General features: G+C 36.5%; 1 protein-coding gene across 2 annotated transcripts; it reads left to right on the top strand.

Moving 5' to 3' along the window:
- The first annotated feature begins 19 nt into the window (after positions 1 to 19).
- On the top strand, positions 20 to 10,696 carry Sdhd (succinate dehydrogenase complex subunit D). 2 transcript variants are annotated; one of them, XM_076846403.1, is made up of 4 exons: positions 20 to 129; positions 2,937 to 3,056; positions 5,223 to 5,367; positions 9,751 to 10,696. In XM_076846403.1, exons 1-4 carry the CDS (start codon positions 78 to 80, stop codon positions 9,914 to 9,916), a joined length of 483 nt encoding a protein of 160 aa, XP_076702518.1. In that variant the 5' UTR covers positions 20 to 77; the 3' UTR covers positions 9,917 to 10,696. The 2 variants fall into 2 exon arrangements, with proteins under 2 accessions (XP_076702518.1, XP_076702519.1); XM_076846404.1 differs by lacking the exon at positions 5,223 to 5,367.
- The last annotated feature ends 7,658 nt before the right edge of the window (positions 10,697 to 18,354 follow it).

Here is an 18,354-nt window from a genome sequence, read left to right as displayed (position 1 = left end):
CTGTGGTCGTTGTGGGGTGGGAGTTGTCGCCTAACTGCTTCCGGGTTGATGGACGACCTTGAGCCCTCAAAAGCGAGATGGCGGTTCTCTTGAGGCTCGGTGCCCTCTGCGGTTCTCAAGGAGGCCGAGGTGAGGGGTCCTGTCAGGTAGAGTTGTTTAGCGCAGCCTCCAACCGGGGAAGGGGATGGGAGTGAAGACTCTTCTGACCTGTGGGGAGACATCTTGAGTAGAAGGTCTTCCCTCTCTGCTGCGCCTTAGGAGTCTGTGCGAATCACCGCAGTGACCACTGTGGCCTGAGGGCCCAAATGTTCACCTGAGCGCGTATCACACCTGCTTAAGGCTTAAGTGGTGATGGGGTAATTTGGAAGAAAGTTCCTCTGGAAGTTACGGTGTTCCCGAGGATATTCCACATAGGAACTCTTTGTTTTTTCTTACATTGCACCAGGAGAAAGAGTCCCAATGCGTGGTTTCTCAGGTTTCTCCTAACGAGTTGTGTTTTAAGTGTGGATGTAGGGGATCAGTTCGATAATCTTGTAACTGGGCATTTATGTTCTACCAGTGCTGAAGTAAGGCTGGATACAGTTTGAATAAGACGTAACGCCTGCCCTCGAAGAACTTTCATTTTTTAGGGAAAATGTTGATAACAATAATCTAACATATAGGAAAAACTTGTTGTGTACGTAAATTGTTGTGAGTTCAGAGAAAGAATATTTTTAGCTGTAGTTTGGAAGGATTACCCTGTCTTGTTTTTTGTTTGTTTTTGTTTTTACTACTAGGGATTGAACCCAGGGGTTCTTTACTAATGAGCTACATCCCCAGCCCTTTTGGCTTTTTATTTTGAGACTTGGTCTCACTAAGTTGTGGCGGCTGACCTGGAATTTGAGATTCTCCTGCCTCAGGCTCTTGATTTGCTGGGATTATAGGCGTGTACCACCCCTCCTCTCTTTCTTACTTTCTTTTCTTTCTTCTTCTTCTTTTTTTTTTTCTTAAAGATCTAAGATTTTTTTAATCCACTTTTAAAAAATTGGTGCATTATTTTTATACATAATTTGAGGCTTTTTTATTATATATTTATGCATGCACACAGTATAACAGTGTTATTTGGCCAGTACTTGGCTCCTAAAGAGGTATGCCTGATTTGAGTCTTGAGGATGAAGAAAGTAAGGAAATAAGGATCTGCTGAAATGAGCAAAAACAATGTTGAAGGCATAAAATCTGCATGGTATGAGAGAAAACAAATAGAATAGTGTGAGAACATGAAGGTCAAGGTGAGAAATGAGTTTCGAAATGTGAAGTGAAACTGAATCATAAAAGAATCCAACTTTTTTTAAAATATATTTTTTATTTGTACATGGACAAATACCTTTATTTTTACATAGTGCTAAGGATCAAACCCAGTGCCTCACAAGTGCTAGGCGAGCACTCTACCACTCAACCACAACCCCAGTCCAAGAACTGATCTTAATATAAGATTGTGTGCCTTACCTTATTGAAGTGTAGCTTTTTGTTTGTTTGTTTGTTTTGGTTTGGTTTTTGTTTTTTGTACTGGGGATCAAACCCAGGGTGCTTTACCATTGAGCACATCCCCATTCCTTTTTATTTTGAATCAGGGTTTCATTAAATTGCTTAGGGCTTTGATAAATTGATGAGACTAGCCTTGAGCTTACAATTCTTCTGTCTCAACCTCCCAGGCTGCTGGCATGCACCACTGTGCCTGACTTTTTCTTTCTTTTTTTCTTTTTTTTGAGACAGAATCTTCATATTTTGTCCAGGCTGTCCTCCAACTCCTAAAGGGTTGCCATTGAAATGTTTGACAGGGGCTGGGGATGTGGCTCATCGATAGCACGCTCACCTGGCATGCGTGCGGCCCAGGTTTGATCCTCAGCACCACATACAAACAAAGATGTTGTGTCCCCCGAGAACTGAAAAATAAATATTAAAAATTTCTCTCTCTCTTAAAAAAAATTAAAAAAAAAAAAAGAAATGTTTGACAGATTTTCAATTTACACTTATCATTTTGGTAACAATATAGTACATGGCTCTGATGGAAGATATAGTAGACTCAGATACAAGTCAGGGAGACACTGTGGTAGAAGTCTGGGCACAGTGTCATCTCCCTGAGTTAAGATGGAAAGAAAAGAAAGAAAGAGCTGGGAAAGTGTGTGCGGGCATTTCTTAAATGACATGGGATTAAAGTAAGGGTTAAGTATATTACATTAAGGGAAGATAGCCAAATGGAAGGAGAAATTAAAGATACAGGAGATAAAATAATAAGGAATTCTTGTGTGTCTTCAACTTTATGAAAACTGTGCTAAATCCCTTATATATATTATCAATTTTTTAACATTATTGTGAAGTAAGTACTATTATTCTTTAACAAATGAGGAAATTGAGGCTTAGAGACCCCATTTAATTAAGCTGATTATTATGTCAGAGGTAAAAAGTGGTGCAGCTGGGTGAATTAGGTCTATTTTTCAACCAAGAGATAGGGTCAAACAGGGATAGAAATGGTTCAAGAGTATTAAGTAGAGACATTGGTCTTGAAATGGAAGAAGTTAATATGTGAACTTTTCAGACTGGACTGAATTCTTCAAGAGCAGAGACTTTGTCTTTTATCTGTCTTGCTCCAGAACCAAGCATAGTCTTGATTTTAGTAAATATTGGATAAATAGATGAGAATAGAGAAGAAGCTACCTTTTTAAGTAGATAAAAATGAGGTCCTTTTACATAAGTGTTTCATTGAGTCTTCAGTCTTTTGATGATTACCTGATTGAGTTCATAGTTAACCCTGTGAAATCAACACTATCTTCATTTTGTAGATGAGATATTATCTCCTGTTTAGGGTTAAGTAGTTTGTTTATTATGATCACTTAGAAAGTCTGTCAGTTCTGTTAAAGAAGAGGTGCTTATGGTCCCTGTAATGTTTCTTTCCTCAGCTGTGTTCCTTCGAACCCCATTGGTCAGACCTGCTCACATCTCAGCAGCATTTCTCCAGGACCGACCTACCCCAGGATGGACTGGAACACAGCACATTCACCTGTCACCAAACCGCCATTGTATGTTTTTCCATCACTGCTGTTTTCTTGGCTCTAACCTGGGTTCATTATCATGTCTTTGGTAGGGCTTGAGGTCTATTAGGGGGACTCTACTGTCCACCTGTATCAAATGAAGACCTAATTTTAAGCAGACAGTGACAGCATAGTTGAATAATACCATTTATACTCAGAGAGAACCTTCTGGCCTAATTAGGTCTTTAAAATTTTTTAAAAATTTCTTTAAAAAGAAAATAACGCCTAGGAAGATTCTGCTCAGTACAGTTTAATCACTTGTGTATATTTAGCTAATGGAGAGGAGCCAGATGTAGATAATTGAGAGAATTTAAAAAGTCACGTCCGTGCACTGTAATGTATATTTATAGCTGGGATTATTATTTTTTTTAGGTTACTTTAAAACCATATGGCATTTCTTAGAGGAATGCTATTTAGTATTATTCAGATTAGTCTTAGAAAATCTGAAGATGAACTGGATGTGGTGGTGAACACCTGTAAGCAACTCAAGAGGCTGAGGCAGGAGGATTGCAAGTTGGAGGTCAGCCTCAGAAACTTAGTGAGGCCCTAAGCAACTTGTCTTGAAATAAAAAGGACTGTGGTTATAGCTTACTGGTGTAGGGTCTTTGGGTTTGATCCCCAGTACCTATCCCCCCCCCAAAAAAAAAAAATGAGGAAGTAAATAATGACCCAACTATATTTTTATTTTTAAAGTCTGGAGAGATCAGTGATTGGATTTTGGGGAGTGGCAGTTAGTAACCAGTGACTGAACCCAGTGGTGCTTAACCCACTGAGCCACATCCCTGGCCCTTTTTTATATTTTATTTTGAGATGATCTCGCAGAATTGCTTTAGGACTTCATTAGGTTCTGAGACAGGCTTTGAACGTGCAGTCCTCCTGCTTCAGTCTCCTAAGCTACTGGGAACAGTGTTTTAAATAAAGACTTCACTCATTAGTTATGAGAGCCTAAGTGAGAATAGTTTTTATGCTTCTTCTTCCTATTATTGGTGATTGAACCCAGGCTTGCTATACCACTGAACTATATCCCCAGCTCTTTTTATTTCAGTTTGACACATGTTCTTGCTAAATTGCCCAGACTGGCCTCAAACTTGTGAGCCTCCTGTCTCAGTCTCTCACGTCATTGGATGATAGGCATATATCACCATACCCAGCTTTGAAAACTTTTTGTTTGTGGATTCCTTTGCTTAGTATGGTTGGATTTAGCAGAGTGGTTCTGGAATACACAGGGCTGAAGAAAAGTCTCTGAAGTTGTATACATAAATATGTATTTATGTACATTTTTCTGGGAAGAAACTCCTCCATCCTTTTATTAGATTTCCAAAGGGGTCTGTAACCAAAAAAGATACTCTTTCAAAGAGATATTTAAAGTCCCTACTGTTTTTTACTTTAATAAGAGTTATTTTTATGTGGTGCTGAGGATTGAACCCAGTGCCCCGCGCATGGCAGGCGAGCACGCTACTGCTTGAGCCACATCCCCAGCCCCTAATAAGAGTTTTTGTGTTTCATTTGTTTTGGACTTATTTGTAAGTCCAGGTCAGAAGAAGGACCATGATCTCTGAAATTGACCTCAGACCTTTGCTTTGCTTTGAGTTGGTAGATTTAACTTTATTTTCAGAGGATAATACTACATTACTTGCAAAGGTTAGAAGGTCTAAAAAAACAAGTAATTCATCAGATGTTGCTAACTTACATTCATAAGGTACCTATTTCACTGAAGTCCAGGGTTGGCTTAATTGTGCCTTCTTGCTAATAAGCAAAGTATGTTTGTCTTCTAATTAATACATATAGGCATGAGACACCCTAGTACTAAAAGACTTCAACAAAGGAATGTTCCTTCTCTCAGTGACCTGTTTTTATATCTTAATCTCTTTTTGCTCAGTTAAATGTTGCATGTATACTGTTTGCTGTTCTGTTATTTTAGGTTATTATGTGCTAAATGTTGAACATGAGAGTTGTGTATCTCTTCTCTTTTTTTTTTTTTTTTTTAATATCTATCTTTTAGTTGTACACAATACCTTTATTTTGTTTATTTATTTTTATGTGGTGCTGATGATCGAACCCAGGGCCTCACACGTGCTAGGTTAGCGCTCTAACGCTGAGCCATAACCCCAGCCCTCTTCTCTTAACTCTGTGGAATTTGGTCTGTTTTTACAGCTGGTTCCAAGGCTGCATCTCTTCACTGGACTAGTGAGAGGGTTGTCAGTGTTTTGCTCCTGGGCCTGCTTCCAGCTGCATATTTGAATCCTTGCTCTGCAATGGACTACTCCTTGGCTGCAGTCCTCACTCTTCATAGTCATTGGCAAGTATAACAGTCTCTTCAGTATTATGTTGTCTGCTCAGTTTGCTTGGCTTGTGAGTTTTGTATTGTATATGAGGGAGAAGTTGATTGAGATATTTAAGACTTGTAGAAAACTATATATCCAGATGCATATATTCATTGCCTATTTGATGTTTTCATTTTCATATCTAAACAGACTTTTGAATATAAATAAAATTGAGTTCCTGTATTTTCCAAATCTGGTCCTCCTGTACCCTTACCTATCTTAATTGACAACATTTCCATTTTGCTTCTATTTGTTCAAGTCAAACCTGATCTCATCCTTAATTCCACTACTAATCTCCTAACTTTTTCCTTTACTATCTGTTCCCAACACAACATATCCAGTGATCCTGTTAAAATATTAAATTCGGAAAAGACATTCCCCTTATCAAACCCTTTTTTATCTTCTAATCTTACTCAAACTAAAAGAATTTTTCAGTGCTCTACAGACTGTACATGACCTAGGACATGGTGGCATATGCCTATAGTCAGAACTATTATTGGGGAGGCTGACAGGAGATTTTTTTTTTCTAATTTAAATAGAGATTGAGGACTGGGGATGTGGTTCAAGTGGTAGCGCGCTCGCCTGGCATGCGTGCGGCCCGGGTTCGATCCTCAGCACCACGTACAAACAAAGATGTTGTGTCCGCCAAGTACTAAAAAAAAAAAATAAATGTTAAAAAATTCTGTCTCTCTCTCCCTCTCTTTCTCACTCTTTCTTAAAACAAACAAACAAACAAAAAAATATATAGAGATTGAATCTAGGGGCACTTAACCACTGAGCTGCAGGCACATCTCCAGCCCTTTTTATTTTTATTTTGAGACAGGGTCTCACTAAGTTGCTTAGGGCCATGCTTAAATACTGGCCTCAAACTTGTGATCCTCCTCCTTCAGCCTCTTGAGTTTCTGGGATTACAGGCATGTGCCACCACATCCAGATGACAGGAGAATATTGAGTTCAAGATCAGCCTGGGCAACATAGCAACACAGTGTCTCTCTCCATCTCCTCTCTTTTTGTGGTACTGGGATTGAACCCAGGGGCACTCTTAGAAGTGACCTACATTTCCAGCCGCTTTTGACTTTTTAATTTTGAGACCGGGTCTTGCTAGCCTCAAACTTGGGACTTTCTCCTGCCTCAGCTTTCCAAGTAGCTACTATTACAGGTGTGCACCACCATACTTGGCAAGACCTGTCTCTAATAAAAATAAGTAAACAAATAGATTCTGCCCTCAGACTTTACATGATCTGGCCCTCTGCTTCCCTCATCTCCAGCTGTTCTTTTTTTTTTTTTATCTATACTAGATTATTCCTTGATATTTCTCAAACACAGGGGACACTTTAGGCTTCAGGGCTTTACTCTTTTTTTTTTTTTCTTTAAGTTGTAGATGGACACATACCTTGTATTTTATCTATCTATTTATCTATTTATTTAATTTATTTTTATGCAGTGCTGAGGATTGAACCTAATGCCTCACACATGATAGGCAATCACTCTGCCACTGAGCCATGACCCTAGCTTTACTCTTTTTTTTTTTTTTTTTTTAAAGAGAGAGGGGAGGAGAGAGAGAGGGGGGATTTTAATATTTATTTTTTAGTTATCAGCGTACACAACATCTTTGTTTGTATGTGGTGCTGAGGATCGAACTCGGGCCGCACACGTGCCAAGTGAGCACGCTACCGCTTGAGCCACATCCCCAGCCCCTAGCTTTACTCTTAATGTTCTATCTGAAAGTTTGGTAGTTACATACTTGGCTTGTTCCATCATCTCCTTCACATCTTAAATGTCACTCTTTCAACAAATCCTTCCCAAACTAATTCCTCAGAAGTGTAATGTTTCTTATCTTTTCTGATATTCCTTATCTTTCTGTTTTATTTTTATCAATAGTACTTATAACCTTTTAATATGTGATATCAACTGTTTATTAATTTGTATATTTGCCATTTCCCACCCTTAACACCATAATGAAAGTACACATTCAGAAAAATCACAAAAATTAGATCTATAGTTTAATGAATTATAAGGGTAATAGCACCCAGATCAAAAATAGAACTTTGCTACCTATTCAAGTAGCCTCTGCGTTGTATTTCATCTCAATCATAACTGCTCAGTATTCCTTCTCCCTCTGGAATCATTATCCTGATTTTTATAATAATTACTTCCTTGAATTTTGTCATAGTTTTATCCCTCAAATGTTCATCCCTAGATACTATAGTTTACTCTTGCCTTAAAAAAATGCATTTTTAAAATTATTTTTATTTGCTCTTGTATCTTTTATACTTAAAATAGTAGCTGACACATAGCATATTGTAAATACTTGTTGAATGAGTGCATATCCATTTTCTGTTTATTTTTGTATAACTTTTAAGACTTGCTAAGTTAATGAAACGTATAAAGGAGTTTAAATAACAGGTTGTCTAACCCTTTAGTTTCCATTAGTTCTCTCTTCAAAATGTAGCCTGAATTGTGACTTAACATCACCTCCTTGGTCAGAGTCTCTTTAAACCAACAATCTTGCTTAAGTCACTTCAGTTACTTTCTGCTTTTGTTTTTATCTCTTCCTGCTTTCCATTCGCACACAATAATCAAAGTGACCTTTTTAAAGTTAAATCAAATTTTTCCAAAGAGGATATAAATGGTCAATAAACACATGAAAAATTAGATAATATTATTTGTCATTACAGAAATGCAAATTTAAAAACCCCACAATGATAAAACTACCAAACACCTACTCAGGATGGCTGTGGAAAAGAAAATGGACAATTACAAGTGTTTCTAAAGATGTAGAGAAGTTGATACTCTCATATATTTCTGCTAGGAATGTAAAAATGTTATACATTTAGATATACCTTAGCAGTTCCAAAGAAAGTTAGTAATCATGTTACTCAGTAATTCTACTTTTAAGTGTATACCCAAGAGAATTGAAAATGTTTCTACCTGAAAACTTATATAAGAATGTTTATAGTACATTATAATAGCTAAAAAGTGTGAACAATCCTAATGTTCATCAACTGATAAATACCTGAATAAAATATGGCATACTCATACAATGGAATATTATTCAGCTATACAGAGGAATGAGGTGCTGATACATGCTGCAATGTGGGTAAACATTGAAAAAAATGCTAAATAAAAAAAGTTTGACTCAAAGGCCACATATTGAGGTAGACAATATATATTGTCTAATATATTTCTTCATACTAACACATACATGATTTCATTTATATGAAACATTTACAAGGAATAGGCAAATCCAGAGACAGAAGCAAATTAGTTGTTGGGTAATGGCTGATGGTAGAAAGTTTCTATTTGGGGATGACAAAAATATTCTGGAATTAAATAGTGATGATAGTTCACAACTCTGTGACTATAATAAAAATCACTGAATTGTATAGATAAAAAGGTGAAGTTTATGGTATGTAAATTATATGTCAATAAAATTACTATCTATAAAAATAGTAAAATTAGATCACTCCTTACTTAGGATCCTCCCTGCTTAAAACATGCTCCTGGTTTCCTATTTCAAATAAAATTTAAATTTCTGTGACTTCAAAGCCCTAAGCAATCTACCCCTGCCTTCCTTTGATCTTTCCTCATTTCCTCTAATCTTTTCCTTATGTGCTCCAGCTATACTGTTCCTTGTGTCCCCCATACTGTTCTTTTGTATGCTCCACCTATATGTCCTTCAGAGATACCAGTCATTGTCATGTTTATTTGGACTGTTCTTTAAGTCATTCTTTCTAATGTATTTCTTCAGTTAATATTATTGCAGCTAGGGATTGAACTTAGAATCTCAGACAAGCAAGCAAGTGCTCTACCACTGAGGTAGACAATATATATTGTCTAATATATTTCTTCATACTAACACATATATTTATTTTTTTTCTTTCTTCTTTGTTAGAATATTTATCCCATAAAGGCAAGGAATGATTATTTTCATTTTGTGTACTGGCACATAGGATCTCCTATTCAAATATTAATTTGAATATTTTTCAAATTAATGAAAAGCTCTATAGTTAAACTATAACTATACTTTGTAAACAGGGGAGCATTCATTTATTGTTTCTGTATAAATGACTCTGGAAAATTGATTTCCAAAGAGTAAGAATATATCTTTATGACATATTAGGAAAATCTTGCTATTTCTTCATTTTGGTTTATGACTTTTATTATCATGAGTTTGGTTTATTGTCTCAACAAAAGATATGGAAATAATTCTACCTATCCCCTAAAGAAGCAAACAGTTACTGGCTGGACAGAGAGAAATTGCATTTTTAAACTACTGGGTTTTTTCTGTTACTGCTGTTTTTATCGATTAACATTCCAACTTCACTCATGTGTGATTTTTTTTTCCCCCCCTGTAGGGGCCTTGGACAAGTTGTCACTGATTATGTTCATGGGGATGCATCACAGAAAGCTGCCAAGGCAGGCCTTTTGGCACTCTCAGCTTTAACCTTTGCTGGGCTTTGTTATTTCAACTATCATGACGTGGGCATCTGCAAAGCTGTTGCCATGCTGTGGAAGCTTTGACCTTTTTGACTTGAGAATTGATTGTATGCCTCTGCCTCTGCTCTGTCATTCAACTCACAATAAGGAGGAAATAACAGAAAGTTCATTGGTGTGCAAACCTTCTTCTAATCACATGGTTATTTTAGAATTTAATTGTTGAGGAAGAGGTTTGAGAGGAAATGTGTTCAAGAAATTGTGAGACCCAGTTCTGCATTCTAGTGAGTTAATGGGGTTGTCTTCAAGTTCATGAGATTCACAGTATGACTAAACTTTACATATGAGCTTTTGCTTTTGTCAGTCTCTTAAAGAGAATTTAGCTTTATTATTATCAGTATATGATCATTTCTGCATTTGTCTTGGAAATAATGAACAAAGGGAAAGACTGTTAATTCATGACTTTGCAAAAAATTAGATGGTGTTTACTTTTGGAAACTTCTCTGTCTGTCCAGTTGATACCAGCTACTGATGGTTTTATGTCCTAGGGAAACTTTATAGGAGATGCTAAAATCTCAAATTACAGATTTCTGTATCCTAGGAAGGAAAGATTGGAAAGCTTCTGAATATAGAGATGCTCAAGTTAGAGAAGTCTTCTTTGTAGACATATCAGAATATTACAAATTTCAAACAGATGTAATTCTCCAATGTGTTTTACTTGTCCTAAAATAATCTGTCCACAAATATAAAACTAATAAATTACTTTCCCACCATGGGAATTGGTAATAAGAAAATGTATTCCATGAAAACAAAATTTTTTTTAAAAAAATAAAATGTTGTATAATAAAAATGTATTCTACTCTTTTATGTATTAGCTGTGCTTAGTCTTTTTTGTTTGTTTGTTTGTGTGTGTTTTTTTTTTTTTTTTTTTTAAGTTGATATCTCACTATTTTGCCAAGGCTGGTCTTGAACTCCTGAGCTGAAGTGATCCTCCTGCTTCAGCCTCCCAAAAAGCTAGGACTACAGGTGTACACTACTGTGCTTGGCCCTAATTTTATTTATTAGAATTAAGTGTTGCATTCATAACTCTAAAACAGAACTGTTTAAGTTTTGTTCTGGGATTTAGGAGTTAAGTAAATCAGACACAAAGTAGTATAAGGAAAAAAACTTACATGTGATAAGTAGAAATAATCAGTATAAATAGTTTGTTATGAATAGAATATGAAGATTTAGTAGTATGAATTAGAAATGTCTAGCTCATGATGATTTGTGGGTGCCAGCTTGAGTGTTTTTCCTAATAATATAGAATATTGAGCCAGCATGTTTTGCTCACCGAAGAATTAAAACCAAGAATCAATAAATGAGATGGACTCAAACTTAAAAAGTTTCTTCTCAGCAAAAGAAACAATCTGTGAGGTGAATAGAGAGCCTACATCTTGGGAGCAAATTTTTACCCCTTACATATCAGATCACTAATCTCTAGGGTATATAAAGAACTCAAAAGCTAAACACCGAAAAACAAATAACCTAATCAATAAATGGGCCAATGACATGAACAGAGACTTCTCAGAAGAGGGTATTGAATCAACAAATATATGAAAAAATGTTCATCATTTCTAGCAATTAGAGAAATGCAAATCAAAACTATTCTAAGATACCATCTCACTGCAGTCAGAATGGCAGCTATTATGAAGACAAAACAATAAGTGTTGGTGAGGCTGTGGGGAAAAAGGTACACTCATACATTGCTGGTGGGGCTGCAAATTGGTGCAGCCAATATGGAAAGCAATATGGAGATTCCTTGGAAAACTTGGAATGGAACAACCATTTGACTCAGCTATCCCTCTCCTTGGTCTATACCCAAAGGACTTAAAAACAGCATACTGCAGGGACACAGCCACATCAGTGTTTATAGCAGCACAATTCACAATAGCTAAACTGTGGAATCAATGTAAATGCCCTTCAATAAATGAATGCATTAAAAAAATGTGGCATTTATACACAATGGAATATTACTCAGCAATAAAAGAATAATATACAATCCGAGATATGAAGATTTGTGTTCTATATGTGTAATATGAATTGTGATGCATTCCGATGTCATGAATTTAATAAATAAAAGTTTAAAAAAAAATGATCTCTAGCAGCTGAGGCAAACTTGAGAGTTTGGCCGTTTCCTGGCCCACGTGCCAGTTGATTTGGTTATTAGGATGGAGCTGATTCTGTCTGGAAAATCAGTGGCTGCTATGAACTGCTAAAGCAGCAGTAAAATGAGGAAGGAACTATCTGTATTAAGGGGTTCCTGAGGGTAAGCAAGAAATGATGAGAATTGTGCTTTAGGAAGAGGTTAGGTGACAATTAGTATGTTTGGGATGGTTGATTAGCTAGAACAGAAAGAGATGGAAGAGGACAGAGGCAGAAGAAAGGACCCGAACTTTGGCAGTGGAAAGTAAGAGTCAATTTCTTTCCTTTTTTGGTAATGTATTTTATTTAGAGACAGGGTCTCACTGAGTGCCTTCCTTTTGCGGAGGCTGACTTTGAACTCTTGATCCTCTGAGTCGCCGGAATTACAGGCGTGCACCACTGTGCCCAGCTAGGAGTCAATTTCTAAAGATAAAGTTTAAGTCAAAACCATTCATTCATTTCATAGATGTAAGTATCTCATGTAATTGGCACTGTGGATAAAAAGGGAATTTTCTCTGACTTTTAAAGGAATTTATAGTTAATTGAGGCAACAGATGAATGGTTACAGTGACAAGTGAAATGGTTAAGCACATACTGCTGTGATAAAGTGGACAGTAAGAAATTTGCCTTAAGTTTTCTGGAAAAGAGATTTTTAAAAATAATTTTCAAAAATAATTTTAAAAAATTATATTTAAAATATTTTTTAGTTGTAGATGGACACAATACCTTTGTTTTATCTATTTTTTATGTGGTGCTGAAGTTTGAACCAGTGCCTCACAAATGCCTTGTAAGCATTCTACCACTGAGCCACAACCCCATCCCAGGAAAGAAGATTTTTGAGCTGGGATAAGAAGCTGACAGTGGCCAAGGAAGCGGGAGGGAAGTGTGAAGACAGGAGGATAGTAGATAAAACAAGACAGCATAATTTGGTGTTACTGTAGCAGAGCAAGCGGGTGGTTGTGGGGAACCTTATATGCTATGGCAAATAACTGAGACACTATCTTGATGGTGATAAGGTGTCTTCAATTGAAGACTTAGTTATGCAAAGTACATAGTTAAATTTTTATTTATTTTTGGTACTGGGGCTTGAACCCAGGGCACTTTACCACTGAGCTACATTCTCCCACCTCCATCCTTTTTTTTTTTTTTAAGAGTCTTGCTAAATTCTTAAGACTAGCCTCAAACTTGTAATCCTCCTGCCTCAACCTCCTGAATTGCTGGTATTACAGGTATGTACCACTTATTTTAAATAAGTTATGCTTGTAGCTGGGTGAAGTATGAATTTGAGGAAGGTAAGCATGAAAAAGGAAACTAATAAGTCAGAACATAAATGATAAATTCAAAAATTTAGTACCCAGAATGAAAGAGACACATTCAAGAGATATTCTGAACTTGGAATTAACAAATTATACTGGGGTGTTAAAGATAGAGCAAGGAAGAAATCTATTCTCAGTTTTTTGTTTTAAATAGGTGGATAAGAGGTGATCAGAGGGAATTTTTGAAGGGAAATTAATAGTGGGAGGGATATGTAATTACTGAAGTTTTGAATTTGTGAGATAGGCCAAGAAGAAAATTTATAGACTTCTGTTTCTGCAACATGGTGAACAATTTTAGAAAACATTTTAATATGAAGAGTGTAGGAATGTTAATAGGAATACTGTAAAAAACACTTGTAGGGCTAGTGTTACTGCTCAGTGATAGAGTGCTTGCCTCACACGTGCAAGGCCCTGGGTTCGATCCTCAGCACCACATAAATAAATAAATAAAGTTATACAAAAAATAAATACACTTGTGAGCTTGAAATCTCTAAAGTCAGAGCAGAATAATCATGCAAGTAGAGAGCTAAGCAAATGCTGAAGGCATCAGTTGTACTGGGAGCATCACCTACTCTAGGTGAACTAGAGTTCTGGTCTGGAGATGGAGATACAGGGACCAGGAGCAAATCCTTGGGCTCAGATTGGGGAGTTAGAGTGGAGACTTCATAAATCCAGGAACTATAATATTACCCTCTCTCTGAGGGTGAATTAGAAAAAATTTTTTACCTGAAAATGCAGAGAGCAGAGAAAAGCTGTCTTACCTTGGTTCTGATTGGAGGAAAGAAAGTCTTTGAGAATATGTGGTTAAGGACCAGTCCACATGTGGTCTGGATCCTGAATTAATACTGTCTTCGTGTCTGAAAAGATTACATGCTACAAATTTAACATTTACCTAGTTGGTAAGACCTGCAGTGCTTGGTAGAAATAAACACAAATCCTCACTGGAGGAAGATTCTCCCAACACAGGCCTCAAAAATCCCTACAATCTTTTGATTAATATGAACTTGCAGAAAAAAATTGTAATCTTTTTTTTTTAAATGCATAGAGGAATGCCTTAAGTGAGTCAGCACAAGAAACAGGACCACATCTAAAAAGAATGCAGATCCTGGAATTTTCAGATACACAATATAAACATAAAATAGGTGTAAACCTAAATATAAGTCAGTTGTCTGGTCAGCGATCAGAATGTCTTTGAAGAAGTAGTTTGTGCCTGGCAGTCTTCATCCATAGACTCATGAGAAATAACTGTTTACTGAGGAAAGATATTCGTTTCTCTGGAGACCTATTGAGTTGTCAGGGTCACTTCTCAATGGGGCTGGATTTTCAGGTCCTAGGATCTTAAGCACCTTTGTATTAGGCTTCTCCACAGCTGTGTACCTGACACTTAAGAATTGCATTTCATGTTAGAATCCCCAAACAGCCATTTCTAATGTGGTTCCAAGGCTTTTATTGGTGTCTTTTTTAGTAAATCTAAGTTTCCCAGTTTTATACATTGCTGGAAGTGATAGAAGGCACAATATATCCAATTTTATCACTTTCAGAAATATAATTTGTATAAGATAGAATATGAGATTCATTTTTTATAAAATATAACAAGATCACACCATATCAAAGATAGAATCCTTTAGAAGATGAGTCTAGCCCAGGAAGTCTTCTTGTAATAGATCCAAGGGGTCTTCACCTATAATGGTTTAAAATGAGAGAGAAGATATTGAGGGGCTGGGAATATAGCTTACTTGGTAGAGTGCTTGCCTTGCATGCACAAGGCCCTGTGTTCTAATCCCCTGCACCACACACACAATAAAAGATTTTGAGAAATAAATTATAATATCATTAGACATATGCAAAAAACTTAGAATAAAGGAAGTTTTAGCCTACTAGAGATTTTGATGTTGTATTAATATTCTCATTTACCTCTAAATATTTTTTAATTTCATCCCTGATTTCTTCTGCTATTCCTTTGCCATTCGATAGCATATTATTTCATCTCTGGGTGTTAGAGTAGCTTCTGTTTTTTATTTTATCATTGATTTCTAGTTTTATTCCATTATGTTCTGATAGAATGCAAGGTATTATCTCTATTTATTTGTATTTGCTAAGAGTTGCTTTGTGGCCTAAGATATGTTCTGTTTTAGAGAAGGCTCCATGTGCTGCTGAGAAGAAGGTGTATTCAGTCATTGATGGACAAATATTCTATATATGTCTGTAAAGTCTAAATTATTAATTGCATATTTTAGTTCTATAGCTTCTTTATTTAGTTTTTGTTTGGAGGATCTATCCAGAAGGTGAGAGAGGTATGTTAAAGTCACCTGGTATTATTGTGTTGTGGTCTATTTGATTCTTAACACTGAGAAGGGTTTGTTGGATGTACATAGATGCTCCATTGTTTGGGGCATAAAAATTTACAATTGTTATTTCTTGTTGATGTATAATTCCCTTAATCAGTATGAAATGTTCTTCTTTGTCCCTTCTGATTAACTTTAGCTTGAAGTTCACTTTATTGGATAGGAGGCTAGAAACCCCTGCTTGTTTATGAGATCCATGTGAATATGTTTTCTCCCATCCTTTTACCTTCAGTCTGTGATTGGTTTGCTCTGAGGTAGAGGCTGGTTTTTCACAATCCCTGGTACCAAACACACACACACACACACACACACACACACACACACAAAAGGCCGGCTGGGGTTGTGGCTCAGTGGTAGAGCGCTTGCCTGGCATGTGCAAGACTCTGGGTTCGATCCTCAGCACCACATAAAAATAAATAAACAAAATAAAGGTATTGTATATAACTAAAAAAATAATTTCTTACTTAAAAAAATAGCTACAATGAAATACCATTTCTTACTCTTTAGATTGACTATTTGTTTTTTTTGTTGTTGTTATTTTAAAGCCCAAAACAGAAAATAATAAATATTAGGGAGTATGTGGAGAAATAAAATGCTTGTGTAAAGCCACTGTGCAGAGTGTATGGTGGTTCCTCAAAAATAGAATTACCATATGATCCAGTATTTCCACATCAGATTGAATCCACATCAGGCTGAATACCCCAAAGAATGAAAACAGGGTTTTATACCATGTTCACAGCAGCATTATTCACTATAGCTAAAAGGTGGAAACAACCCCAGTGCTCATCAGTGGAAGAATAAATAAGCAAACTGTGGTATATACACACAGGGGAATATTATCCCTCTTAAAAAGAAAGGAAATTTGGACAGACGCTATGACAGGAATGAATCTTCAGAACGTTCTGCTAAGTGAAATAAGTCGGTCACAAAAAGTCAAATACTGTATGTGCTAGTCAGCTTTTTGTCACTGTCACCAAAATACCTTACAAGAACAACGTAGAAAAGGCAAGATTTATTTTTGCTCATGATTTCAGAAGATTCAGTCCATGGTTGAGTGGCTGCAAGGCAGAAACATCTGGGAGGAAGGGTGTGGTGGAGGAAAGCTACTCAGCAGGAAGGAGGGAGGGAGGAAGAGAAGAAGAGAAGAAAAGAAAGCTGGGGAGATGATAAGCCCTTCCAGGGCACACTCCTATTAACCTACTTCCTTTAACTAGGTCCCCCCGCCCAATAGTCAGGGCCTTCATGATACAATCATTGCCTAAAAGCATCACCTCTGAACCTTGCTGCACTGGGGATCATGTATTCAAAATGTGACGTTGGGGAACATTCCAGATCTAAACCATAATACTATATGTGAGGTACTTAGAGAGGTCAAAGGGATAGACACATTACATAGAATGGTGGTCCCCAGGGATGGGAGGAGGAAGAAATGGGAAGTTATTGTTTAATGGGTATGGAGTTTCAGTCTTGCCAAGAAGAAAAGAGTTTGGGAGATGGTGATGGTTGTACAACATCATGAATGTATTTAATACCAAATTGTGCATTTAAAATGGTTAATTTAGTAAATTTTATTTATATGTATCTTGGTACAAGTAAAAATTGGGAAAAGATCTTTTATTATTAAAAAATGTAAAACTTAGCCGGATGTGGTGGCTCATGCCTGCAATCTCAGTGTCTTGGGAGGCTGAGGCAGGAGGATCATGAGTTCAAAGCCAACCTCAGAACGTAGTGGGGTCCTAAGAAACTCAGCAACCCTGTCTCTAAATAAAAAATACAAAAAGATCTGGGGATGTGGCTCAGTGGTTAAGTACCCCTGTGTTCAATCCCTGGTACCGCCCCCCACCAAATGTAAAATTTACACCATGAGTACTCATCTCCTTGCATATTGCTTATTCTGTTTCTCCACCTCTCTTTTTTTCTAATGGTTTTTATTTTACTTATATTGTCTAATTATGTGCTCATGTCACCTGAAAGTAGTGATACATTGTTCTTTTTTCCCTTATGTTTATTCCTCATTAAAAAAAAAATCCCATTATTTTAAGGTGAGTATCTCCAATTAATGGAAATGAGAAAGAACAGGAAATTTTGCTTTATCTTAGTTTTAATATGCATATCTTTGCTATTTAAGAAAGAATGCTGGCTCTTCCTTTTATGCCTATTGCTGCTTTTCAGCTAAAACAAACAGGAACCCTCAACAAAGGACATCACTCAGTACTCACTCAGAAGGAAAGGAAAGACATATACATTGACATACATACAATGGTACTGGCTTTCTAGAAATTAATTGCATTATATAACCAGGACTTTTAAAAGACTAGTGATAATTTACCTAGGAATTCCAATTTAAAACTCTATCCGAAGAAGATGATGATATTGTCAAAGATAGATGTGCACACTTTAATATGCATGAAATACTCCTTATTATTTTGGAGTTGTACACCTGTTATCCCCAGCCTCTTTCTCTGTTGTTACTGCTTACTGAAAACATGGACCCTCTCTTTTTCTAAGCCTCTCTTACAGCAAGAGGTGGCCATGTTTTTCAGTTCTGGTCAATAAAATGTAAAAGGATTTTACATTTTCTGAAAAAGATGTTCTCTGAAAAAGATGTTCTGAACCAAGGCTTTAACTTCCCTACTGAAACCTTTTCCTGTCTTTAAAAAAATCAGTCAAATAAGAATGT

The sequence above is a fragment of the Callospermophilus lateralis genome, chromosome 2, assembly GCF_048772815.1.
Source record: "Callospermophilus lateralis isolate mCalLat2 chromosome 2, mCalLat2.hap1, whole genome shotgun sequence".
NCBI classification, from domain to species: Eukaryota; Metazoa; Chordata; class Mammalia; order Rodentia; family Sciuridae; genus Callospermophilus; species Callospermophilus lateralis.
Note: the sequence above shows the minus strand (reverse complement) of the source record. Positions and strands in the feature narration are given on the sequence as shown.